This window comes from Mustela nivalis (assembly GCF_964662115.1).
Source record: "Mustela nivalis genome assembly, chromosome: 6".
Lineage (NCBI taxonomy): Eukaryota > Metazoa > Chordata > Mammalia > Carnivora > Mustelidae > Mustela > Mustela nivalis.
The window spans coordinates 100205291-100231953 of NC_139025.1; the positions used below are offsets into that span (position 1 = coordinate 100205291).

The 26663-nt window shown below is 53.9% G+C and overlaps 1 protein-coding gene across 2 annotated transcripts in view; it reads right to left on the minus strand.

Annotated features, from left to right (window-relative positions):
* Positions 1-692: 692 nt before the first annotated feature.
* SMAD6 (SMAD family member 6) overlaps positions 693-26663 on the minus strand; it is a 75014-nt gene continuing 49043 nt past the window's right edge. For both annotated transcript variants that reach the window (XM_082737118.1, XM_082737117.1), the window contains one exon: positions 693-1717. In XM_082737118.1, coding sequence (XP_082593244.1) covers positions 1176-1717 — 542 coding nt within the window. In that variant the 3' untranslated portion in view covers positions 693-1175. The remainder of the gene's footprint in view (positions 1718-26663) is intronic.

Sequence of the window (26663 nt, forward strand, 5' to 3'; positions counted from 1 at the left end):
CCCCTTAGTTATCTGGCCAAAGAAGCCTTCTTCTTTTTTTTTTTTGAGTTTTCTCATTTAATATGGCTCTGGTCCTACAATTAAATGTGACTTCTAACCCTGATCTGTTACGAGCTAGTCCTCTGCTCTTTCAGAATCTCCACTTTTCCCTTTTATAGAGTAGAAACAACCAACCTGCCTTTGCATAAATCATAAATACAACCCCATATGGCCCTAGTTCTGAGCTCTTTGGTGAGTGGTGGGAGAGTGGCTTGTCTAGGTCTTAAAAAGACCCTCACCCTGGGGCTCAGGTGGGTTTTTGAAGGCAGCAGGTGGGCCTGAGGCCCATTATCTTTTTCTTCCTCGGGCCATTACCCCAGAGTGGTGAAAATAAGCGTCTTCTTCCAGCTTGTGCACAATGCAGAGATGGGAGACACGGACCTGTGCCTCCCCCATCAGACTGGGAGAACCTCTCCTGCCATATACACCTGCCCCATCCAGAGGATTCAATGTAGCCATGGGTGGGAGGGAGCACCAGAACCTTCTCTGGCCTCAACAGTAAACATATGCCCTTCCTCCCTTCTCAATTTATCCCCTCTACTCTTTCCCTGGTAAAAGACTGAGATCAAGTTTCAGGATGCTGGATAGGTCAGAGACCCACGGGAGCCCCGCACATCCCTCTATGTTAAAAAGAAGACATTAAAAAAAAAAAATCATAATGCGAATACTTTATTATCAATGAGTGACTGGTATTAGCTTTTTGTCTGGGCATTAATATTGGAGAAACCATACACCAAACCCAGGCTTTTCCACCTAGCTCTGCTGTATCGTTTTCTTAAAAACAAAAACAAAACAAAACGAAACAAAACCACAAACACACAACAAAACAAAAACCAAAGAATAATAATAAAGGAGGAAGGAGGAGAAGAAAGAAAATATATTTGTATTGAAAGAATTAGAAGCCAAAGTGCGTCTTTCTTGTTTTGTCCATATACACACATTGCACCATACATAAATAATTACATTGTAAAAATGACTCCATAATTACAAGTATAATATATATTTCCATATAATATATAAAACTTTATATTAAATCTAGGTAGATGATATTTGGGGGGGGAGGGGTGTCGTCCGTGGGGGGGGGGCTGTGTCTCTGGGCGGTGGGGCGCGGGGTGGGGGTGGGGCGCGGGCCACCGCTATCTGTGGCTGTTGAGGAGGACCTCGAGCCAGCACGGGCAGGAGGTGATGAACTGCCGCGAGTAGCAGGGCCCCCAGCCCTTGGCGAAGCTGATGCGGACGCTGTTGGGGTCGTAGGGCCCGTCGGCGGCGTCGGGCTCGGGCCCATGCTGGAGCAGGCCTGAGCGCTCGAAGTCGAACACCTTGATGGAGTAGCCGGGCGGCACCTTGCGCACGACAAGGGCGCGGCCGCCGGGCGCGTCGAGCGTGGGCGAGTTGACGAAGATGGGGTGCTCCGCGCGGTTGTAGGCCCACACGCCGTCGGGCTCCTTGCTGAGCAGGATGCCGAAGCCGATCTTGCTGCGCGTGCGCCGCACCGACTCGCTGCGCTGCTCCAGGTTGAGCTGGCCCAGGCAGAAGCCGCTGCCCTGAGGTAGGTCGTAGAAGATGCTCACGGCCTGCTCGTACACCGCGTAGAGGCGGCCCACGCGGGTCCGGTGCTCCCAGTAGGCCACGCTGCACCAGTGGCTCGGCTTGGCGGCATCCGGAGACATGCTGGCGTCTGCGGGGCAAGCACAGGGCATGGGGGAGAGGGGGTAAGTGGGCGGCAGGGCGCGGGGCACAGGGGCTCCCTTTCCCCTGGCCAGGTGGCTTGGCTTTTCCATATAAAGTACGGTGGGGTTTCCAGCGCTCAGCACACCTGAGGGCAGCGCTGCCCTGAACTGTAACTCGTGGGAGAACAGACCCCTAACACACCCGCCGAGGGGAGCACCCGAGTTTAGGAGCCCACGGAGAAGGCAAGTCACCCGCTGTGTGCTCCGGCTCCGGGTACGCAGACAGGAACTGCACCCGGCTCCTGCCCGTAGAATTTTCCAAGCTCAAGTTAGCAGGAGAGGGATAACCGCCCCCCTCCCCCCACACACACGCCCAAAGGAAGGGCTGCACACTGTACTTCTGGCTACATCTGACTCACTGGGTCCTCCCATCACTCTGGGTCGAGGCCACCTTCTCCTCATTTTACACAAGAGGATCCAAGACCGGGCAGACACCAGCAGCCTGCCAAAGGCCACACAGGGTCTGAGCCCTGCCTGCCCAAGCCTCAACCTGAACAGAGTGGGATTAAGTTATTGGGGGGCATACATCACCACTGGAAAGAGGACTCGGGCACAGGAAGACATGGTAGGGTGGGGGAGTTGGCCCCCAGAACCCCTTCCCAATTTTGAGCAAGATTTGAGCAAGATGCCCAGTTTCCCAGTCTCTCTTGGCACAAAGTACAGATTTTTACCCGAACTGCAGCCCCTTCCGCCACATGGGAAAGCTGAGGGTCTCTGAATTTTAAAGCAAAGTTGCTTTTGTTAAAGCAATTGTTCAACTGCTTTGATTGTTACATTGCTAAAGCCAGGGCTCCAGAGATCACCAGCTCTCAAAGGTGTGTGCTGCCCCTCTCTGGCCCTTGGTTTCCCCAGCAAAGGGACAGCAAAGGGGTGGCCCGGATGACTGGAATCCCTTTCCCCTCCAGCTTGAGGCACATGTGCATGTCCGGATGAACAATTTTCTGTCACCAGACTGAAGGTCACACAGAGGCCAGGGCCTGTCAGAGGGGCTGCCCCTCAAGGACAGCGGGCAACCCCCTATTTGCTGCTGTCCTGTGTGGGCAGCTTCTCAGATTCTGAAGCTTTCACATATCTGGCCCTTCCTTTGAGGTCAGCTCTGAGAAGCAGGTGGGCTACCCCGTGAGGGGACATGTTCCCATACAGCCCTTGGATGGGGCTCATACTCAGAGGGAGAGGCTCCCCCGAGACTATCATGGGAGCACAGCAAGGCACTCTATGGCGTAGCTTCTCCAAGATCGAAGTCCAACCAAACCCCAGGAAGAAAACACAGCTAACAACCTCATTCAGGAGCCTGGGCGAGGTCAACTGTCTGCCTTCAGCCCAGCCCCGCCCCGCCTAAGAAGCCCCAGAGCAGCGGGGTGACAGGGCCCCTCAGATCTTCCTAGGCCCTGGCAGGCCCGCCTAGCCAACTAGCAGGAAACTGTCTCCTCGAAGGGCCTCCTGTAGGCTACCAGCTCTGCTGAGGCCTGGGACTGGGCAGAGCCCCAAAGGGCGTGCCCCTCACCCTTGGCCCGGCGTCGAGGTCCCAGACACAGGTCCCCAGGCCACTCCCCGAGAATGTGTTACTTTGCCTCATAGTCCCCTCCAGGCTCCTCCTGGTTCTGGCCAGTGGGGGGATGGAGGAGGGGAGGAAAGACCCAGGTCCTTGCCCTCAGCTGACTTGCCCTTGGCCAGCAGGTAGAGAAACAACTTTGGCGTGGGGTGGGCGACCAGGCTGCTGGCAACTAGGCCGGTGCCAGCAGGTGGGCAGCCAGGTACGCTGCAAGCCACGGCCCCTCTCTCCATCCATCCATCATCCGGTACAGCTCTGGAAGTTTCCAAGAGGAAGCAAAGCAGTGCCATCCCAGCCTGGCTGTGAAACCCCAGGACCAGTCTTCTCATGAGCCATGAGAGTTCCTTTAGTGCACTAGAAACAGAGAGGTAGGGGAGCAAACATCTGTGCCTGGAGAATGTTGGGGGACAGGAGAAGCAACGTATGTCCCCTTCCTCCCAACAGCCTTGGATCACTTCTGTTACCAGCCCCTTTCACAGGTGAGAAAACTGAGGCCCAGGGAGGTGCCATGAGCTGATGGAGGGTATACACGAGGGAGTGCCAGGCCACACTCTGGAGTGGTGGGGGGCTCTCCTCCACACTCTGGGTAGACTCCCCGCTGAAGCCCCCACACTAAGCAAATCCTCTCCTTCCCCAAGCCTCAGTGTTGCTGTGTGTAACCAGACTGCTGTCATGGTCTGAATCCTAGAGGTGCTCACCCACTACCCAGTGAGTCATACCCCCCCAAACCGCAAAGAAAGGCCTTCGCTCCCCAAGAATGCACTGCAGCTTCACTGAGGCTTACTACTGTCCCAGCTCTACAGATAAGGCTCAGAGGGCCACCCAGTCATAAAGTGGCAGCTCTGCCCCAGGGTGGAGTCCCTCCATCATAAAAGGCAAAGAAGCACTTTGGCAATCTGGGGGAGGGGCAGGAAAGGGAGGAGGGGGGTTAAGAGTAATGGAACTGAAGGCCTTTGAGGGGGATACTTCCTGACCCTCTCCTCTTAGCTCCTCCTACCCAGGCCAAGCCAAATGTCCCTCATCATCTACCTCCACGTCATCAGTACCCATGTCCCAGCCTTGCTCCAGCATTCCTCATGGGAATTGGATCCTGTGCTTGGGAGATGAACCCCAGAGCTATCCTAGGCCTCTAGGGCCCAGCCTGTCCCAACTGTCTGGCTCAGAGACACTGCCTGGGCCAGGCCTCACCTCCCGCAGCCTCTATGGTTAAGCAGACTGGGTAACACTTCATCACACCTGGGCTCCTGGCCAAGTCTTCCAAATTCCAGAAGATAGACTGCTGCCTCTGAGAAGCCCTCTCTGATCTCCCCCTCCCATGCACCTGCGGCCTTCAATGCAGTCACTCCTGATGCCTGAGCAGGTGTCTGTGCTGTTGGTCAGTGCCCCTGGCTGGTCTAGACTTTCCCGGAGGAAGGGGTGTGCCTCAATCCTCTTTACCTCTGTCCCAAGACTGCATGTATCCCCAGGGTGCTCTTAGAACATGCTAAAAGGGAAGGAGGAAGGAAATAAAATTCATCCTAAGGGTCAGCCCAGTGCCCTCACCCCCAGCTCCCATTGGATCCTGCCCAGCAGGTAGGGCCGGGGCTCTCGGACCCCGAGGGACAGTGGGCAAGGATTTAGGTCTGAAGTCTCCCAGAAGCAAGCCAGCAAGTGAGCCCATCACCATGCTGAGGGTCTCCCTGTCCCCACCCCAGCTTTTAGGGTCTTGGGGCCCCAGAGGTTAAGGGACCCACTGATGTCATCTTGTCCAGGGAGCCCCAACACTTTGGGCTTTTGCAAACCAAAAACATTGTTCAACAGAGGGACTGTGAATGTACTGGGTTACTACTGTTTTATTTTGTCATGTACAGACTTATTGAAAACCCCAAGACTGTCGACTACTACTAGCACAAAAGAAAGTATAATTTGATACTAATGAAACAGGTAGGACCTAAATCAGAAATGTAAAAGTTAACATGATTAGATATAAGAAATGTTCTCATCTCTTTCACTGTGAACCAGTGAAGATGCAGTGCAGAGACTGGCCTGTGGGAACCACTAATTGAATCCAATGTCCTTGTGCCCCATGGATGGCACCCCAGGGGTCCAGTGGGACTCACCCAAGCACACACAAGAGCCAGATAGCAGCACTGGGACCAGAACTTGGGACCCTAGAACTCTAATTTAATACTGGCACAGGAGCCAAAGGGTTTCAGAGTGAAACAGACCTAAGGCTCTTGCCACTGACTGGACGTGAGGCCATGGACCAGGCACTGAAGTGTCCCTAAGCCTCAGTCTGCCCACTTGTAAAACGGACTTATTCCTGACCCAGTGCCTCATTTATATAGTTCATCTTTGGGTTTTCTGGAAACTCCAGCAGCAGATCAATCAGGTGCAGAAAGAAGTAGCTGTCTCTTTACTGGTTCCAGTGCTGGCCCTAACCCTTCACAGGTTGGGGCCCCTTAGGGGTTTCGAGGGTCACAACCATGGGAGGTTATGATAGGATAGTGGATGGCAGTGCCCCTCACTAACTGTACAGCACTGTACTGATGGAAAGAGTAAGTTTCTAGCTTGGAGCCTGAGGTTAAAGAGGGGGGCTCATTAGCACAGGAATAACGAATGGAGCAAGGCATGGCTGAATGTCTAGAACCAAGTCAAGGGCCACTGTGGCTGTTTACACACACACACACACACACACACACACACACACACACGGATTCGGGTCTCATGAACTGTGGTGGACACAAAGCTGACCAGCATTCTGCGAGTGAGAAGGCCAGCCCCCCAAATTCTGCCCTCCCCACAGTGGCAGAGCCCCACTCTGTGGCTCTGCTCTTCGTCCTCGGCCCAGCTGCCGCTCGGGCGCAAGGGGACAGTCTTCTGCAGAAGATCTTTTTCTCCTTGTGGCTCCAAGGCTGTGGTCCCGCCATCAACCTAATTAGGAACCAGCTCCTTAATTGCAAATAAATACCAGGGAGTCAGAGCCGAGTGAACAACATCAAAGATGACCGCGCTCTGACCGAAACTCCTGCTCACTACCCCCTGCTCGGGGCCTGGCCTAGTTCCCAGCCAGACTCTGGGTCCTGTGGCTGGGAGGGCTCTGGGCTGGGGGTGGGAGGAGAGAAGAGGCGCAGTCTGGCGCTGTGTATGGGGTGGACCTAGCAGAGCGGCCCCAGGCTGGGGGGTCAGGAATCCTGCCTCGGGGCCTGCACCGGGCAGTCCCTCTTCCTTTCCCTGGCCTCTGGCTTCCCATCTGAATAATGGGCTCAAGATTTCTGCGATTTAGTGAATGTTCACAGCAGCTCTACTTGGAATCACCTGAACTTGGCAGACAGCTCAGATGTCCATCAACGGGAGAATGGAGATTAGGGACTGAGTATTTGTGAACCCCCGAAATTCAGATACTGAAATCCTAAGCCCCAGTGTGATTGCCTTTGAAGGCAGGGCCTTTGGAGGGTGATTTGGTCATGAGGGTAGAACCCTCCTGAATGGGATTAATGCCCTTAGAAGAGAGACCCAGAAGAGTTCCCTCACCCCTTCTGCCCTCCTGAGGATACAGGGAGAACACCGCCACCTATGAACCAGGAGTTGGGCCCTCACTAGACACCAACACTTGTCAGCACCTTGATCTTAGACTCCCCAGCCTCAGGAATGGTAAAAAATAAATAAGTGTTTTTTAAGCCACCCAGGCTACAGCATTGTTGTTACAGCAGCCCAAAGAGACTAAGATCATGGAAACACAGAACTAAGGGACATCCATAGGACGGAATCCAACTCACCAATAAAAAGGCACGAACTAGTGAAACCCACAACAACGCGGGTGAATCTCCAATATGTTGTGCTAAGTGAAAGAAGCCAGACACAGAAGATAGGCTGTTGGTTTCTATTTATAGAACATTCTTGAGCAGACAAAACGAACCTACGGTGATGGAAATCAGAACAGGGATTACCTCTGGGGAGCGGGAATGACTGGGAGGGGGTGTGAAAGAACGTTCTGGAATGATGGTCATGTTTGACATCTGGATTGGTACCATGGCAACTGGGGTGTACACGTACATGTACATCCACAGGCACCACCTATACTCGGAAGAGTGGTGCATTTAAGTGTAGCTATGATGCCTTGAAAGCAGGAGTATGTGCTGCTAGGGCAGCTCCCTATGGCTGCCCTGGAATGGCCTCAGCAGGGCTCTGCGGTGGCCCAGGGGACAGCCCCTGTGTTTCCAGACAAGGCACCGGTGACCTAACCTCCCCGTGGTGCCCACATTCCTGCCACCAGAGGGTGGTGGACACCTGTGGTGGGCAGGAGGAGACACAAGAGGCACTCTCCCCTGTGCCCAAGCCAACCCCTCTGATGGCTGGCATTCCTTCCTCTCCGCCTCCCATGTAATTGGGGCGGGGGGTGGGCACCAAGGGAGCTGACTGCAGCCTGGGGGAGGCGGGAAGAGCTCAAATCCCAAGAAAAGCCTTTAGCTTCTTCGAATCAGCAGTTTTCTGTCAAAACAAGGGGCAGGAACGTTCCTGCGGGCTCCCCCGTGGGCTGCACGCTCCAAAAATCTGAGCATACGCAATGCAGCTTGTTTTCCTCGTGATCACCCCCTTTCAGTTTGGCCAAACTGCCTCGGACCCGGCCATCCTGTGAAGGGATGTACCCAGGTTCAAGTCTCTGTTTCCTCAGGCTCTAAGAGAGTGAGATGGGAAGGCTCAGAGCATTGGCAGGCTGGAACCCTGAGTCCTCCTGGTCTCCAGGGGCTTGGCGGGTTAGCCCATACGCCTCAGTGTTCAAAGCGTTTGCTGCTGCCTCCCAGCCGTCTGGGGCCATAGCAGCCTCCCTGCCTCTCCCCGGGGTTGGACAGAAAGAGCTGACACAGCCACACTTCACATGAGCAGAGAGAGCTAGGGCAGACAGACCCCGACCCCACCGAGGGCTGGGAAGGGAGACTCAGAGGCCCAGAGAGGTGAAGTGACTTGCCCAAGGTCACCCAGTAAGCTGGCAGCAGAGCCTGGAGAGGAGCCCCCAGAGGGCTGGCTTTTCCAGTCCCCTTTTCACAGGCCGCTCTGGGGCCTCCTGCCCTCCGGGAAAGCTCCTTTCTTCTGTCCCTTGTCATGCCTGTGGCTTCAAGTTCCCTTCCAGCCGGCAGCTTTTTCATCTGCGGCTCCCAGGCCTGGGAGTAATTATGTGGCCCTGGATCTGGTTAACCTAACACCCCTTTAAAAGCCCTGTTTGCCCATTAGATAAGTAGTTTTTGTAATCAAACGTAAGGGGGGAAAAGGAGTTTCCACTTAACCTTCCTTTGTCATTTTAAGCTGCAGAAATGGCTTTGGGTTTTGCACCAAGTTCAGAGATGCAGCATTCATTAGAGGCTCTTTTTCTACTTCTTTTTTTTTCCTTTGTTAAGGGAGGGGGAGACCATTCCTTTATCCATTGGGCTCTGGCAGTAAAAGCAGAGAAGGAATGCGCACGGGGCCATGTCATGTTAATGGTCAACAGCTCAGAACGAGAGTCTCTCCGCTGAACTCTTTCCAAAAGCAGGGCCCAGCTGACAGGAGTTTCCTCTTATTCGCTCCCACTCGCCCCTCCCCACCCCCCACCTCAGCTCCAGCACCTTTGGCTCCTAGAGGAAGCCAGGCTTCCAAGAGGAAGTTCCTAATCGGTCATTACATCACGGGCGGTCTGGCCACCGCTGCTGCCTGCCCAGGGTCCACCTCAGGGGCTCTCTCAATCTCCGGGGCCGAGGACGGCGCTGGCTACCCCCGCACTCCCCCACCCCCCGCAGCCAGTAGGCCAGCCAGCTGCTCTGCTTGGGAATTCCCCCCGCCCACCCCCAAGACAGGGATGAGATGGGAATGCCAAGGGGGAATGACAGCAGGAGAGGAGGGAGGCCAGGAATCACACAGGCCGTGTGGCCCAAAAGGACCACTTTGCAGAGGATAAAACTAAGGCCGGAAGACGTAAAGCGACTTGCCAAGGCACACTGGAAATTCACCACTCGGCCAGGACCCACTGGGGGTCTCTCCTGCGCAGGGCTGGACTTAAGAACGTGGTTTCAGGAGCAATGAGTGCTTCCTGCATGTGAATCTCAGTTCTGCCACTCACCAGCTGTGACATCTTGGGTACACGACTTCACCTCCCCGGACCTCAGTTTCCTAATCTGTGAAATGGGGATGCAATCATTGCTTACCTCAGTCAGGCTGCTGGGATTCACTTCAAGGGCACCGAATTAATGCCTGGTTCGCAACAGGCACTCCGTAAGTAACAGCTGTCCCTATTCTTACTAATATTATTAACCACTGTCAATCTTATCTTTCTATATTATTTGTATACATTATTTAACAGACTGAGTCGGCTCTTTGGTTCATAAAGGTTTTCGCATTAGGTAATAATATCTACAGAGATAAGACATGCCAATGGAGTTGAGAAGTAAGGGGAAATAGCAGTAGTAATAAAATAAACCAGCCAATGATACTAATAATACTATATATCAGCCACCATTTAATGAACCGTTGCCAGATGCCAGGCAGAATACGAAGCACTTTAAATGCACTATCTCAACATCTGGCGAGTCACTTTTACACTTCCACCAGCCCTCTCAGTCACTCCCATTTTAAGATGAAGGAACCGAGGCCCGAAGGTCAGGTAACGTGTCCACAGCCCCCAGCTAGGAAGCTGCAACACTGGGATCTGAGCTCGACTACCTGGGCTTTGAGACAGGGGACTCTGCGCTACCCCGGTGGTTGCAACCTGGAGGAGAGCAGGGTAATGCCACTATCAGGGACCACCCAGCCAGGTCCACTCCGAGCTGGCAGGGGAAGGTTCTATAAAGACTCGACCTAAAAAGGGGTCCTTGGGGATGCCTGGATGGTTCAGTCAGGGAAGCGTTGGACTTCAACTCAGGTCATGGCTCCCTGCTCAGTGGGGAGTCTGCATGTCCCTCTCCCTCTCCCTCTGCCTGCCACTCCCCCACTAGTCATGTGCACGTGCACTCTCCTCCTCTCTCTAATAAATAAAATCTTTTTTAAAAAGGGGGGAATCCTTGGATGTGGCACTGTGGTGGGCTACCACCCCACCACGTGCTGCCCACCTTACCATTACCAGGAGGGCAGTGCGGTTTTCGGAGAGCATACGGCATACGGCACAACGGCTACCAACAGCCCCCTACAGAGTCCCGCAAACATACATACTTTCTTAGTGTTTCAGTTTTCACACACCCCCTCTACCCTTCCAAAACCCGATGAGCGTTTTCTAGATGCTACAGTGCAGAACAGTGGTTTTGGGGAAGGGATACTAACCCCAGCGGAGTCCTGGGGTGGGGGTGGGGGGCAGGCACGCAGGCTCTTTATCCATGCTCTCTCTAGAAGCTGCCAATTCCATCCAAGAGATGGAATCATCCCCTTCTCCAAGGACAGAACCCGGGTTGGTGGGGCCACAGGGCAATGCGGGGTGGGAGTCCTGAGGGGTGGCCTCACACCCTCTGCTGGGTCCTTCATGCTGCCTCATCGGCTCCCTCTGCTCTTCAGGGTGGTCCGCAGAGCCTCCACCCTGGATGGGGTTGGGGGCGGTGTGCTAGGATAGTCTGTGGCGGACACGGGCCATAACCGGCCTTCTCTAGGGAAAGGCCTGTGGGGCCCTGCAGGAAGGCCTTTATTCCAGCCTCCGCGCCCTGTCCCTGGCCTGCTTGACCTCGCATCTCTGGTGGAACAAAGTGGCAGCCTGGGCCGCGGTGGGGAAGGTTTCCACTCCTTTTTCCTGTGCTGTATTCAAACAAGTTCTGAAAAGCAAACTCCTGGGGCACCCTTGACAGAAAACAAGTTCCCAGCCGGGCCCTAACATACATGCCTGCTCTGTGTCCCCCTGCAACCCCACCCCACTTTCTCCAGGACCTACTGCTTCAGGGAGACCCACCAGGGGGGCAACACTGGGGCCCTGCTGCCATCAGCGTCCATCTCGCTCTGCCGCCCCGGTGAGATTGTTTCAGGCTCCCTGTACCGAGGCTTCTCTCCCTGTGTCTCTGTGCCCTGTGGTCCAAGCTCCCTTCTTACAACACTCTGCGGGAGGCTACAGCCTCCCACGGCCACCCCGGAGGCTGCCATGAGCCTGGAGGACCAGACGACACCAGAAACACCATGCACTTGCCTGGACCAGCCTGGCCCTCCTAAAGGAAACCCAGTCACCTAAGCCAGAGGCGGAAGAAGACCCCCAAGGAGGCGGGCCTGGAACCCAGTCCAGAGTCGGGGAGAATTCTGGTTCCCTGGGCCCTGCGAGCGAAGGACAGGAGACAGGTCTGCTGAGAGGAGAGACAGCGATAAGAAGCTTAGAAAATCAGCCCCCATTTTCAAGAAGGAACCAGTTTCTGCAACAAAAGCCTCTGAACTTTGCTCCCATTCCAAGTCCTCTTTTGTCTTATCACAAAGTCGACTCTGAATCTGTTTGTTTGTTTTCTTACGCAGAGACCTACTGGGGTGGGAAAGCCTTGCTTTTCATATTGTGCCTGGAAAGATTCTGAAATAACACTATTTGTGCAAGATCATGAAGCTGCGCACCACCTGGGTCCCCAGGAAAGAGGCGGCAGTTATGAGGCACCCCAGTCCTCCCTGCCTGCAGGTGGGCCCTGCTCATGGCCCAACTCCCGAATTCACACACAAACCGGGCTCCTCCCAGGTCTCCAGGGTTCTCGGTCCCCGGAGCTGGGTGTTCTATTTTTTTTTTTCTTCTTCTTTTTTTTAATATTTTATTTATTTATTTGTGTGAGAGGGAGCGCGTGCACAGAATGCAGGGCTCAATCCCAGGATGCCAGGACTATGACCTGACCCGAAGGTAAACACTTCAACTGAGCCACCCAGGCACCCCATGAGCTGGGTTTCCATCTTCAAGCTTTAGGTGCCAACATTGGCCGATTCAACCCAGCCTGACTTCCCTGTTGGATCCGAGACCACAGAGAACAAAATCGACCCTTTGGGGGGTTCAGATGGGGACAGCCTGGGCATGTGGGAGAGGTGCAGGGGGGTGCAGTCTATGGCAGGTGGTGGGGAGCTCCGGGGTCCGGGAGAACGTGGGACCCCTTTGCTTTCCTTTCCTTTCCCAAATACAATTTTACTGGAAAACCTCCTGCCCTGGACTTCTGCTTGGACCCAACATAACGCCATAAAAGCCAAGTACCTCAAAATTGCCCTCCATCAGCCTGTCTCAGCCCTCAGGGGCAGGAACCTAAAGCTGGTATAGAAATGGCCCGAGGGGGGCACCTGGGTGGCTCAGCAGGTTAAGCCGCTGCCTTCGGCTCAGGTCGTGAACTCGGAGTCCTGGGATCGAGTCCCGCATCGGGCTCTCTGCTCAGCAGGGAGCCTGCTTCCTCCTCTCTCTCTGCCTGCCTCTCTGCCTGCTTGTGCTCTCTCAATAAATCTCTCTCAAATAAGGCCCCCCACAGCCTGGACCCCTCAAATCCCTGGCTCTGTCACCTCCTGCCATTGGGGTCCCTTAACTCCCTGTGCCTTAACACCCTCCTCTTGTGTACTTTGTCCATCCTACTCTCCTCTGATCTGGCAGGCTCCTGAGACTGCCCATTTGCAAAACTGGTCTGTGGGCAGGTCCCTCCATCTCTGAGAGCCAGGACCGGCTACGTACTTTTGGGGGTCAATATGAAAATGAAAACGTAGGGTTCCTTGTTCAAAAATTATTCTGGGGCCGCCTGGGTGGTTCAGTCGCTTAAGCGTCCAACTGGATCTCAGCTCAGGTCTTGATCTCAGGGTCTGGGAGTTCAAGCCCCACGCTGGGCTCTGCATTGAGTGAGGAGCCTTCTTCAAAAAAGGATTTAGAATTTCAGTGGTGAAGGCGTGTGTGTGTGTGTGTGTGTGTGTGTGTGTGTGTGTGTGTGTTTGTGCAGTGGATGGAGCAGAGGCCCCACCCGAGCACGGGTCTGGAGTGAGGCATGTCAAGATGCACACCAAGAAGGGAGTCTTAGAGAGCACTGGTTTCCCTTGCAGAGTACCTCACTCCAGGGGAGTTAGCGAAGGTCCTCACGACAGTTTCCTCCCCTAATCCCCAACATTTGTCAGACTCCTGCTCACTCAAGATCCCGTTGTCACTCCCCTGGAAAAGCCTTCCTCCAACCCTAGGTGTGACCACATCCTGTCTGATGCTGCCATTAGGAGGGCACGTGTGTCCAACCCATTCACCCGCGAGAGGACTGGCCCAGGATGAGGCTGCCCTCGGCTCTGCTTCTCCTCCCCTGGGCTCCGGCACCACGAGCCTGACAGGGTGCTCTCCACAGTGGGGTGCCAAACGGCTTTTACAGCTGGGAGCTCGGGGAGCCACTGGGAAATCCCTGGGTCATCCCTGGGTCTTCCCTGGGTCTGAAAAAGGTGAGCAGCCACACCTGTTCCCAGTTGACAGATGACAACATGGATGCTCAGAGGCCCGGACACCGAGGCAAGGAGGGCGAGGCTTCATTTCTACTTGAGGATCCTCATGAAGCAGCCTGGCCAATGGAATCCCAGATAAGCTCACTGTGCGCAAGGCTTGTTTCGGTACCCCCCGCCCAAATCGCCTACAGCCTACAGTCATCTGTCTAGCAAGTCACTTCGCTGACTTGCTAAGTCCATGAGGGTGAAGGGAACAGAAGGGATGGCTCTGAATGGAAGAGCCAAAGAACAGGGTGGAAGGCTGTTTGTCTTCTCTGCATAGCTCTCAAAAATACGCTTCATCTTGGGGTGCCTGCGTGGCTCAGTGGGTTAAAGCCTCTGCCTTATGCTTGGGTCATGATCCCAGGGTCCTGGGATCAAGCCCTGCATTGGGCTCTCTGCTCAGCGGGGAGCCTGGTGCCTCCTCTCTCTCTGCCTGCCTCTCTGCCTACTTGTGATCCCTGTCAAATAAATAAATAAAACCTTAAAAAAAAATACGCTTCATCTAACACCAGCCTGTTGTTATTTACCAACAAGACAGTGTCATGTGACCTCTGCCAAACACACCTGCCTTGACTTTACACTACAGGCGCAGGTTGCCATAAGCACCCCCAAAATAAAGAAGCAGAGGCAGGGGCATTCGATTCAAAAAATAATCCCCGTGTTAAATCCTCTTTTCTAAGATATCCTTTTGCGACACAAAGGTGCATAAACCACACCTCTTCAGTGAACGCAGAGTCCAACCTGGTGGATTTTCTTAAAGCGAGGGTTGCCTGGATCACTCTTGCGTATTTCTAGAACAAACAGGAGGGCTTTGTAATAAGCAAAAAACTAATATTGACTGGAGAGATCATTAAGCCACAATTAAATACTAGTATTTGCCGTAAAGAACACAGTAACAGGAGATTTAAATGTTCCCTGCAGAAATGTTGCAAAAGGACCCGCAGGCTTGGCAGTGGCTCACGCCTGTGACCAGGTCTCCCATCTGTGGCTGTGCTACCGTGTGCGGCTTGAAGCCGTCTCGGCCCAGGCTCCGAGCTGCCTGTCACGGGCTGGCTTGTCAGGTCTGGGGCAGGAGGTGCAGGGGAGGAAAGGAGCCAGTCAGTCCATCATGTCAGGCTAGCAGGTGGACACAGTCCCAGAGCCCTGGCCCCACACTCCAACCTCAAGTCCAGTACTGGTTTCCACAGCCTCAGGAGGCCAAGCTTGGTTCCCACAGCCCCGAGAGCCCAGGCCAAGAAAGGTGGCTCTCCCCCATCAGTGGTGATGGGATGCTATTTTGAAATGTGGAGGGCTTTCTGATCCTCCAAGCCCATCATTCATAAGTGACCCTATTTTAGGTTATGAAATCTAAAACTCAGAGGGGTGGGTGGGCTGACTGCCCCCTGGTCCTCACGGGTTAACAAGGAAGCAGGGCAGGGCTTGTCTGCATCTTTTGAGGCTCCTTCTACCATCACTGCCTCCTGCTAGGCTCCTCAGGGAGGTGAGCCATCACCTCTGGAACAGTTATGTATTTCTCAAAGTAATCCTTCGGCCTGTGTCTGTGCACCCATGGCCTCACACGGCAGGGCTCAAGTCACGAGAGCAATGGTCCTGTCAACTGTGCTTCTAACTGGTCTGCCACGGCTCACTTTTTTTTTTTTTTTTAAAGACTTTTATTTATTCATTTGACAGATCACAAGTAGGCAGAGAGGCAGGTAGAGAGAGAGAGGAGGAAGCAGGCTCCCCACTGAGCAGAGAGCCCAATTCGGGGCTCGATCCCAGGACCCTGGGATCATGACCCAAGCCCAAGGCAGAGGCTTTAACCCACTGAGCCACCCAGGCGCCCCTGCCAGGGCTCACTTTTCAGCTCAGAGGGGCATAGGGCTTGTGTTCCATGACCAAGTTCATAATCCTTGACAAGAAGCCCAGGGAGACATCTGGGCTGAACCCAACTCATGGCAATGCCCGGTGCCTTCTAGAACTGCCTCCCCCTGTGGAGGGCTGTTTGCAGTCACAGGGACCCAAGTGCTAGCGGGAGAAAGGAGTATCTTTGCTGAGACCTGGGCAGGCGCGAAGGGACTCCTAGAGAAGGAGGGTGAATAATCGTGTCTGTACGGTTGCGTATGGGCCCGGCAAACACGAGCAGAGCTCTGCAAAGTGACGACCCTGCCTACAGGTGCCATAGGCATCCTCTGCCATCACCGGGCTGTCACTGAGGCCTCATCTCCGGTCATTCCCTGGGAATCCAGTTGCTCCTGAGCATTTCATTTAACCCTGAGAACAATCCAGGCATAATCTTATAAGGAAGGAAATGGAGGCTCAGGGAGGTTAAGCCCCCTGCCCAAGGTCACACGGGCGAAAGTGTGCAACTGCAATTCCAGGCAGCCAAACCTCCACACCCACCGCTCCCTCCATGCCTCCTCTCAGAAGACTGTGTCCCAGCGGGCACTCAACTTCCAGCCTAGACACAGCTGGGCCAGGTGCCCAGGGCCAAGTCCCTCTCCCTGCTGTCTCCCACGGGTGTGCCTCACGCCTCCTCCACCAAGGCTGGCACCGGCCCCACAGCCCCCCACCCTTTCCTCCTCCCTTCCAGTGGGCTCGAAGGGCCGTGCAGGCCGCCAGCGTCTACATTCCTGGAGCACATGCCCACATCGGGCCCACTAAGGAGGATCCCAAATAATTCAGCCCATAAATCATGGCCATTGTGAATTTCCCTCTTAGCCACAGGCAAAGTTGAACTTCTCCTTCCCGCACTGGAGTTAACCACTCTTTGTTCACTCTATCTCTCTCGCAGCTCCGCCTGGCTGGGGGCCAGCTCTCAATTATTAATTAATCTGGGAGGCGCAGGTTGCATTCCTGGCCGCCTAACCACTTCCTCCTCGGTCAGCCGGGGCTCGCAGGCCAGGCCCACTGAGCGGCATCACGCCTCCCACAACGTCCCAGCCCTATCTTTTGGCCATCGCTGCCAGAAAAGACACTTTAAACCAAAGTGAAAAATAACAGCACCAAACCCAAACGTACAGAAGTCTCCTTCTCTGGCTCCATCCCAAGCTAGGTGCCACCATCACCCATCACCATAAAACTGTGACATGCCTCAGTTTCTCGTCTATGCCATGGGGGGAAGCTCTTCCCTCCCTGACATGCAAGGCTGCTGTCAGTGTGTGCACCGAATTATACCCTGATAATTCTCACTAGCCAGAAAGGAGGACCCCAAGATGTGAAGCCCAGAGGCCATCAGAGGCTGGGCTGGGGAAGATGCTGCTTCTCATTCATTCCCTCTATTCTCTTGCTCTAACCTCATTGGAAGAAGAATGACAGGCAGGTGGGTGACACAAGGCAGGGGACCCTACGGTTATGCTCAGTTTTATTCAAGTCATTCGGGTATCTGCAAAGACAATGAGGGAGAGGATGGGAATATGGGCCCGTCTTTATCTGGGTCAAGTCTCTGGGAGGCCTTTGCATGGGTAAACACCCCAAGAAATCCAGGAATCCACAGAACAAAGTGACCAACCTTGGTGTGAACTTGTAGCTCCCCCCAAGGTAGTGAGAACCAGCTATGAAATGAGACCCTGGGTCTCCTAGGATCAGGGCCGCATCCTTAGACCAAGCAGGATCTTTCATTGCTGATCAGCAGTAATGTGGAAAGGCTCACGCCAGTGCTGGCTGGCAGAATGTCGACAGTGAGCCACGAGACCAGGGAAGGATAAAAGCAGTAGAGGGAAAACATCAGATCACAAAACAAGAAAGAACATCTGTTGTCGCTGGAAAGTACCATCAGGTATCCCTTGGTCTGTCATCTTTCTCCTTTTCTCCTCTTTCCACTGGCCCCATACACCCCCCCGTATGCCAGCTTCACCTGGAGTGTCCACAGGCCAGACAAGCTCCGGGGACAATACCAGTGGGCATGGTCTAGGAAAGATCTCATGCTTCATCTACTCTGTAACATGTCTGCTTTTGATCTGATAAAGACATATGATTTGTCCCTGGAGTCTTCACATAATGTTGACACTGAGGAGGAAAGGACACTTTGGGCTTCCCTTACCCTAAGCGCTGAGGCTCTTGGACAAAGCATGCATGCTCCCGAGATAAACTATTGTGCACGTGCAAGAAAGCACCATTAATGAGGACTTGCAAATCCAGAGTTTGTAATAATTCCGAAAGCAGCTTGGGTTGAAGTTAAAAAAGAAGTTTTGATAAACAAATGCAAAATATAAATAAGGTTCAGGAGAACTGTTTATCCTACGAGGGCTGTATAAACAACTGACATACCAATTACAGATCGCTCTTATCTGCCCACTCAAGCACATCTCCAAATGACCGCCAACAGGAAACATTATCCATGAGCTTTCCAGTCTGCCCTGGTTGAAAATCACCAAACATGGTTTCTTAGACAGCAGTCTTTCCAGTCTGTCGCCCACCATCCCATCTGCCTGCCCTGGTGAGGAGTCCCCAAGTTGACGCTGTTGCCTTTCTAGGTATCTGGAAGGGAAGCCACTTGGATAGCTGAGCCCCTGGCACCCCCAGGGCCTCTCAGAGCGGCTGCCTGAGGGAGGAGTGGTGGCCCTTGGCTCCAGCCCACCAGCTCGCCCCCTAGTTATCTCCATGCCCATCTTAAAGCAGCAGTGTCTCCTAGGGCATCAGGCCTGGGGATCCAGCCAACTGGAGTAAGTGCACATGAGGGCAGGTGGGGAGAAGCCCCAGCTGGTGTCAAAACACCTCGGGTGCCCACGGCAGGTGGGGAACCAAGGTCGGTCATGGCCTTGGTGATTTACACACAAGCCAGGTTCCGTGCCTTCTTCCTGAGAGGCAGCTGCATTTTCAACTCTGAGGCATCAATACTGTCTTCTAGGGAGCAGGCAAGGTGAGAGTCCCAGGAGTACAGGGTGGCAGGAAGAGGCCCCGGGTAAGGCTGGGAAGCAGTCAAGCTGAGAGGGTGTGTTGGTCCTGGCCCGCGAGGGACAGACTGCAAGGCCCCAGAGAAGCGGGCAGAGGGCCAAGCTGGAAATACCGAGGGCTGCTCCAGCTCCAGCAGGCGGCCCTGCCAAGTCGGGGAGGCGGCACTGATGGGGGAATGGCAGGTTCCGGCCGGGCGGGTCCCCAAGGCCACCGAGTCAGGAGCAACTGCCTGTGTCTCCAGGCACGTGGGGACTTGAGCCGTGCCAGGGAGACCCAGAGCCGCCAGTCTCCCTGGGGTGCCTCTGTCCTGGCGCTACCCTGCAGCCTGCCAGCCTAAGGACCCCTGAGGAATGCAGAGCCCCTGCGAGTGGCACTGACTTTGGGCCAGGAGTCAGGCACAGTCTCCGGGCCAGAAAATTTTTCTTCTGCCTCTACCTTCTGCCTCCAAGTTCTGGAAGGGCTCCATAGAGCTCTCCCGAGACCACTGCCCACATGGAGTCTACGGCTACTGGCCTTGTGAGCATTTCAGTGGTCTTCTGGATCACCAAGACCCTGAGAGCAGACGCTGGGTGATGGAACCAGCCAAAGATGGGCTCCCGAGGCTAGCAGGGGCCTCTCTCTCTGCTATGTCCCTTGGGGAGACAGGGATAGCTTATGGGACAGGGAAGCCAGGCATCCTGGTGGGCGCTTTTTCTCTGCTGCCCCAACTCCTCTGCACCTCCCTCTTGGGCTTCAAAACTTGCTATCAGTTCAGACCAGCAAAAACACTGAGGCAGGGGCTTGTAAGTGCGTGCGACCAGAAATGGGACAGACATTCTGCCACTAACCCACAGATGAAGGAACTTCACCCAGACGTTTGGAATCTGAGCATGACTTGGTTCAACCCTTGCCCTCTTCTTGGCCTTTCCCGTAAAACCAGCAGATGGACCCACCTACTTACAGAGACCCACCAAGAACCACAACCTAGCAGGTCATTCCTGCCAGTCTGAGCCTCTCTACCTTCTCAAAGCGCCCCCTCCCGACCGCTCCCACCCAGCCACAAGAGCGGCCCTGCCCCCGGGGTGGGGGGAGAGGGGGCCCGCTCCCCCCCAACATGTGGAGCCCCACCCCAAAACCCTGGAAGCAAATTCCCTGAGGGGAAAGAGTGGGTCGGATGTTTTCAGGAACCACTCATTGTGGGTTTGGGGTCCAGCCAACAGAAGTACCGCGGAGATGTGAGAAGAGCCCTTGCTGAGGAGGCTGGCTCCTCCCTCGGGCTCACTAAGCGCCTACTGTGTGCAAGGGGGCAACAGCACAGGCTCCCTGGAAGACGGGTCCTTCCGTGGCGAGGGAAGCGCTGGAGGCCGAAGTGAGGACAAGATGACGGAGATGTCAAAGGAAATCAGAGAGACTCTTTGTTTTTGTAAACATCATTCCTTCTGGTCAGTTCCAAGTTATTCAGCGGGCTCTACACACATATTTCTTCCCTCAAACCAAAATAGCCCTCCCTAAGACTTCCAGTCTGAGAGGAGTAAAAGAAACAGCATAAACATTCTTTGCGGCTGGCCTATAGGCAGTGAGCCTGGGGCCTGGGCCTGGAGCTGAGGGCAAGCCCGGGACAGGCCCCACCCCCGACAGCCCTGCTCCCAACTCAGGATGGGCTCGGTCACCTGGGGAAGCCACCTGCCTGCCTAACAGGTCTGCGACCACGGTCTGGCAGTGGAGGGGCGCGGGGGGGCACACCACTCCTGGATTGGTGGAAACACTAAAAAACTACAGAGTGCTGGGGCAGGTGTGTGTGTGTGGGGGGCAGGACATACTGTCTAAGAGCAACCTCGTGCTTATTTCAGAGAGAAACTTGGAGGAAGTGAGGGGGAAATCAAAGGATTCATAGAGACTTGCTAAGCTTCAGGGCTACAGACCATCGGGTCCAACGCCCTCCCTTTCCAGAAGGGGAAACCGAGGCTCAGAGAGCAGAAATCACTTGCCAGAGGTCAGGCAGCGGGGCCGGGCCCCACAGCGAGGGCACCCCGTCTCTGAGGAAAGGCTCAGTCCTCGATACCACGGGGCTCCAGGAACAAATAATCCTGAGGAGGCCAGCCAACACGAATTATTTTTGCAAAAGGGTCTGTTTGTTTGTTCTTGTGGGTAACAGGGAGAGAGTCCTTCCTCGCACGGCTGTCAGAGCAACCCCCCGCCCCCGCCTGAGAAGTGACCCGCCCTGGCTGGCCGGCACCACCACAGACTCTCAGGCAAAGGATGTGCGTTGCAAAAATGGGGCAAAGTTTCCTATTCTGAAGATAACATTGTAAGACACAGGAAGTCTGCGAGCAGAGAGCCTGCGTTTCCAGAAAGGTCTCTGCACACCCATTCGCAACCACTTCCATTGTACAGGGCTTCTCGAGAGTCAGAGTCAAGGCTGGGGGTGGGGAAGGAGGCATGGGGACAGGACTGGGAAGGGGCAGCAGCCACTGCCCACGTAAGGGTCCACAGAGGGCTTTCCAGTTTCCCAGGCTCACTGGACCTCGCCGCGACATGGACCCCATTCCGAGCCCCAGCTTCCCACCTGGAAAACTAAAAGGGTTAAAAGAGTCTGTGTTCCTCCTACTTTGGGCCCTGGTGTCCCGATTCCCAGGCCCCGCCCCTGGAGTTTCTGATTCATGGCTCCTGGGTGGAGCCCGGGAACCTAAGCTTTTTAACAAGATTTAAGAGGCCCCTTTTCTGGCTGATATGTCATGATCCCAAGAGTGGAGGGTTCAACAGCCTGGCATGGTGGTCGAGAGACCTGGCTTTCTCGAGGGAGGAATGACAGGGGCAGGAAGGAGACCGAACCAAAGGGACTTCCTAGCATCAGACAGATGTGGCGGTCCCAGCGCCAGGCCGGGAGACCGGCAGGAAAGGCGACACTCTGGAGCCACAGTGGATGGCCCTGACTCAGTGTGTCTGGGTGTGTGTGAGGACAGAGCCTCGGGTCAGCGTGCACCTCCACGTGAGACTTGGAATCAAGGACCTCGGTTCAAATCCCAGCTAGCTGTGTGTCTGGGACAGATGGCCTTAGCCTCTCTGGGCCTCGGGTTCCCCGTCTGCGAAATGGGATCCAGAATACCCACAAGGAACCGTTGGTTGGAGGCTTCCATACTAATAGCTGACGTCTCTGGCAAGCTGACCATGTACCAGGCACAGCTAGTTCCCACCATAACCCTGGGAGCTAATGCTATTTAGTGCCCCATTTTACAGAGGAGGAGAGAACTGAGGCCTCTTGGCCAATCCAAGGTGGTGCCTGGATTCATAAACATTCAGCCTGACCTCTTCACTCCCAGTGGTGTGTAGCAGGCAGCAAGGCTCTCCACAGATGCTGCCTTCCTCCCCACAGGCACCTTCTAGAACTAACACTGTGCACAACCCTGTTCTCCTGGGGTGTCAGGAAACCAGACTTAAGAGCTCCAAGTCCTAACGAAGAGAGGACACAACTACAAAAGAGCATCATTACACTCATTTATAGATGAGGGGTGTGAGGCCAAGAAGGCCAGACCCCCAAATCCATCTAGGGGAGAAGGACAGCTGAGTAGGAGGGGCTGGAAGAGATGGGGAAAGAAAGCAATGCTCTGGGGGGTGAGGAATGGCCTGGGTCAAGGCACTCAGCCAGGAGAAGACAAGGCAAAAACAGCCTCCTGTGGCCGGACCACGCAACACCGAAGGGCAACACGGAGAAAAAAGAGCTTAAGAGGTTGGCTAAGGCCAGACCATGCAAGACCTTCACCATCGGACTAGGGCTGACCACTCGTGTTGTGGTATGGACACAGGGAGCCATGGAAAGGTGGTAGGCAAGGAGGGTCATAGCCCTGACAGCTCCCCACGGTTTCATGGGTGCACACCCCAAAAGACCACTCGCTCATTAAGGACAAGAACGCTGGTTACTATTGGCTATGACTGATACAAGAAGACAGGTGGATTTTCCAAGTGGGAAATCTAGGACCATACAAAGCACTCTGACATCTTTATTAGTCAAGCACATTTCGAGAGAAGACAGACTACTAGTTTAAAAAAACCCAAGGCGTGAGCAAAGACCTGGTATAGTACAATGAGACAAGCATCTGTAAATATGTATTTATCAATAAGCTTACAGTATTGTTCATGATTCTCTATGTCTCTGGCTACTGGATCTTTCAACTTCTGAAAGCAACGTGTCATCAAGCCCTAACCTTCTGAGGGCTTCTCAGACTCTTTTTTATTTGTCTATCATTGATTTAGAGATTTCAAAGTTACGCTGTTAGGTGTATAAAGGTTCTTGGTTATTTTAGCTTTGATATAAGTCAGGGGTTAGCAAAAGCCAAATGTGGCCCACCACTTGTTATTATAAATAAAGTTTTACGGGAACACGGATACATTCACTGTTTCATGCATTGTCTGTGGATGCCACAACGGCTGAGTGGAGAGTGGAACAGAGACTGCAGAGCCTGCAAAGCTGAAAATGTTTCTTATTGGGCCCTTCACCAAAGTCTGCCAACCCTTCATCCCTGTAAAATTTTGCCTCTTCGTTCCTTTTAATGCTCTTTGCCTGGAATTCTACTGTCTCACATTAATACTGTTGTACCTACTTTCTTTTAGTGTTTCTCTTCCCTTTTCCATTTTCTGTCATCTTGACCCACTTACATAATTTTGTTTAGGTGCGTCTCTTCTGGAAATCCAGCATAGAGCTGAAAGCGTCTATCCCGTTTACTGGCACTAGTGTCTAGACTTGCCATATGGTTATTTGTTTTTGTTTGTTTGTTTGTTTTTTGTTTTAAATCTACCATGGTTTGTTCTTTAGAGTGGTTAAGTCCCAGGAGGAAAAGGAGCGGGGCAAGGAAGACTTCTGCTGTATCAGTATATTTTGAAATTTATATAAAGAAAACATAACTCTATGACTTATGCAATGACACATGATTTTAGATTTAACAGCCAAAAGGAGTTTGAGAGACCCAAGAGTCATGAACATACAAGGGTCAGTATGATGAATTCTTCGGTCAACAAAAGTTCCAGTCACACTTTCCTTCCCACCACCTCCACCCGCAGACACAAAGACAACAACGACTTTATATAAGTGGAGTTCACATAATGCACAGTTTGCTTCAGGGAGGGTCCCCCGGCCCTGTCAGACTGACCAGAAACTGGGCAATGGCTCCCTGAGGTCACCGGTGGCCGTCCCTCCCGCCCTGGTCCCAGCCAGGCCATCTCCACGTTTCCAGAGGGCTTAGTCCCCAGCGCCCAGCCCACTGCCTTCCCCACAGCTCTGTTGTCTTGCCAGCACTTCCTTCAGCTCCGTGGACATTCCGGCATCCAGGGCGTGTGTGCGGAATGCGTGCTCGGGGCAGGCCCGGCCCCGCACCCCCAGCTCCGAACTACCGCCCCTGCTCTCCTGCCAGCCCCACCCCCAGAGCGGCCTTCGGCTCCCTCCAGAAGCAGGAGACCTCCAAGAGACCCTGTGCAAGGCCCCGAGAGGGGTCAGAGTCCAGATGCCTCAGCAACACCCCCCTTCGGCCTGGGGGATCAGGGACAGACCCATCCTATGAGTGGGGGAGGTTCCCCCGTCAGGAGCCATCAGGGGTGGCACCCTGGCCTCAGGCTGTGGGCCTCTGCCCCACTGTGCTAAAGAATTTGTCCACTGTCTCCTGCCTCCACGTGAGTCCCTGTCATTCTGGGTGACTCCTCCTCAAGGAAAGGGTGGCTGGAGGAGGTCTCCAGTGAAACGGGAAGGGGCATTTCCTGCCATCTCTGACATAGCTGCCGGACGCCCAAAGACACCTCTCCCCCCACGTTCTGCTCTGGGAATCGGAGTTGGAAGTGGGTGAGGATTGCAGAAAAGCACTCCCTGGACACCTGTTGTGCTATCCGCCAGACCGTCTCCTGTCCTCTCACCTCCGTGAGCTCATCCACGACAGTCTGGGAGACAAGGGCTACCACCCTCACAGTACAGATGGGGAAACTGAGGCTCGGAGAGATTTAAGTAAGGTTCCCAGGTCACAGAAGCTAGTTGGCAGCAGAAGCTCTGCCCCAAACCCCAAGAGGCTGAGGACTCTTGGTGGGGGACTTTTCCACTATGCACAGCTGCCTCAGATAGACCCGAAGCAGAACTTCCCTCCCAACTTGGGAGGGGCAAGCCCAAAGCTCCCTGGGAGGAGAAAAGTTTCTTCCTAGGGAGCAGAAACAGCCATGAGGTGAGAACCCCCGGTCCCCCACTCTCACCTCTGTCCAGGGAAGCCAGCTTATGCCTCAAGCCAACTCTGCTCCTAATTTGCTGTGTGACTTGAGGCAAGTCGCTTCCCCACTCTGAGTGTCCATTTCTTGAAAACAAGGGGTTCGGACGAGAAGAAACTTTGATATTCCTTCCAGCTCCATCAGTCCCGTTCCGCCCATTCCTAAACCTGATGGAGTCCCCCGCTGGAAGATTCTGCCGTGGTATGGGACCCCTCCCCTCTGTGGATACGTGGGATGGAGGGGAGGGCGGACAGAGCAATGGAAAACAAATATTTTCAAGGGATGGGAGTAAACACCGCTGTTGGCATGGCAAAGCCCGTGGAGTTGCTGAACTAGAATCCTGAAACCGTTAAAAATAGGAAAAGAAACGGTACAGTTCACATATTTTGCAAAGCTAAGTTAAATCAACATCTGCAAAAAATATCCCCGTTAAACGGAATAGCAGGATTTCATTAAGTAAATTGCAAGTTGGCAAAAATTCTGAAAGAAAGGGGAAAAGCCACGGGCTGGCCTGTAATTTAAACCTTATTTTAACTGTGACAGCATGACTGCAAAGGGCTCCGTTTCCAAACAAAAGGAAAAAAATAAAATAAAACCTAAAAAAAAAAAAAAAAAAAAAAAAAAAATTTTTTTTTTTTTAAAAAAGGGCCTCCTGCACTCCCAGGCATGCCCCTCCCCCTAGCTTCCACAGACCCACAATATTTTCAGTAATTATAACGTTACCTAGTTTTCCCATGGATGTAACAAATGAGGGACAGAGGAGAAGGGGGAGGTGTGGGGAAGAGGGAGGAAAAAGTGAGCACACAGACAAAGTCACCATTGTCACCTCTAATTAGGTTTTTTTTACCAAAATGGCTTGAAGCACAGAACTCTGGGAATCTTTTCCTTCCTCCAGGAGGCCTTTCTGTTTAACCCCACTGTGGGTTCCCCTGGCCTAAAGCCCCATACAGAGGTGGGGGCCAAGCCCCATGCACCCAGGGAGGAGGGATTAACCGCCTCGTGCTGCCACTCACGTGGCCCCTCACCTGAGCCAGGGCTCCTCCTTCTCTGGGCCTCAGCCCCTCGTCCCTAAAATGGGGGAGAGGGTGGCTGCTCGCCCAGGCGGGTGCCAGGAGGTCGGTGGAGAGCACCCACAAAGCCCAGATGGCCCTTCGTGCATGGGAGCAGTCAGCTGCTGTGGCCATTTCACAGACTGGAAAGCAATCTGGGATCCTGCCCTCTATCCTCTACCAGCGCCCCAGCCTCCTGCTCTGGGGTTCCCTGGAGGGTCAACCAAGCATGAGCTTAGCAGAATAATATGCTCATCATCAAAAGACGCTGGGTCGGGAAGGGATCATCTACTTGGTTCCTCAAATGTGTTTTCCTATTTAGCGGTAGAACGCTGCCCGCCGCTGCTCCCCAGCACAGAATCTTGCCGAGAAGCCCAGGTTCGAAGGTGCTTTTACAAGTACAGCTCCTCCACACTTCATGCTGTGTAACAGTGCCCCCCAAAGTTCAAAAACCCACAGATCCAAGGTGTCTCCTCTCCTGCGACCAACGAGGAAACTGAGGCCTCGCAACACAAGAGTGATCGTGGTTTGTAGGCTTCGGGGCGGGTGCAACCCTGCACGCATGCTGAGAGCACCAGGGAGTCCACGAGGGCCTACAAGGCACTTTCCGGTGAGCAAAGAGGAATTTCTGTCGGATCCCCAGCCTGGTGGTGACTGTTCCACAGGAAAGTGACCCTCAGGGCTGGGCCATGACCCCCACACCCTTAAGGAGCTTTTGAAGAATAAGGACAGTACTGGAACCAATATAAGACAGTTCCTTTTTGCACACAACTGATCTGCTGCCGGAGCTTCCAGAAAATCCAAGAAGATGGGCGGAATGAGTATATA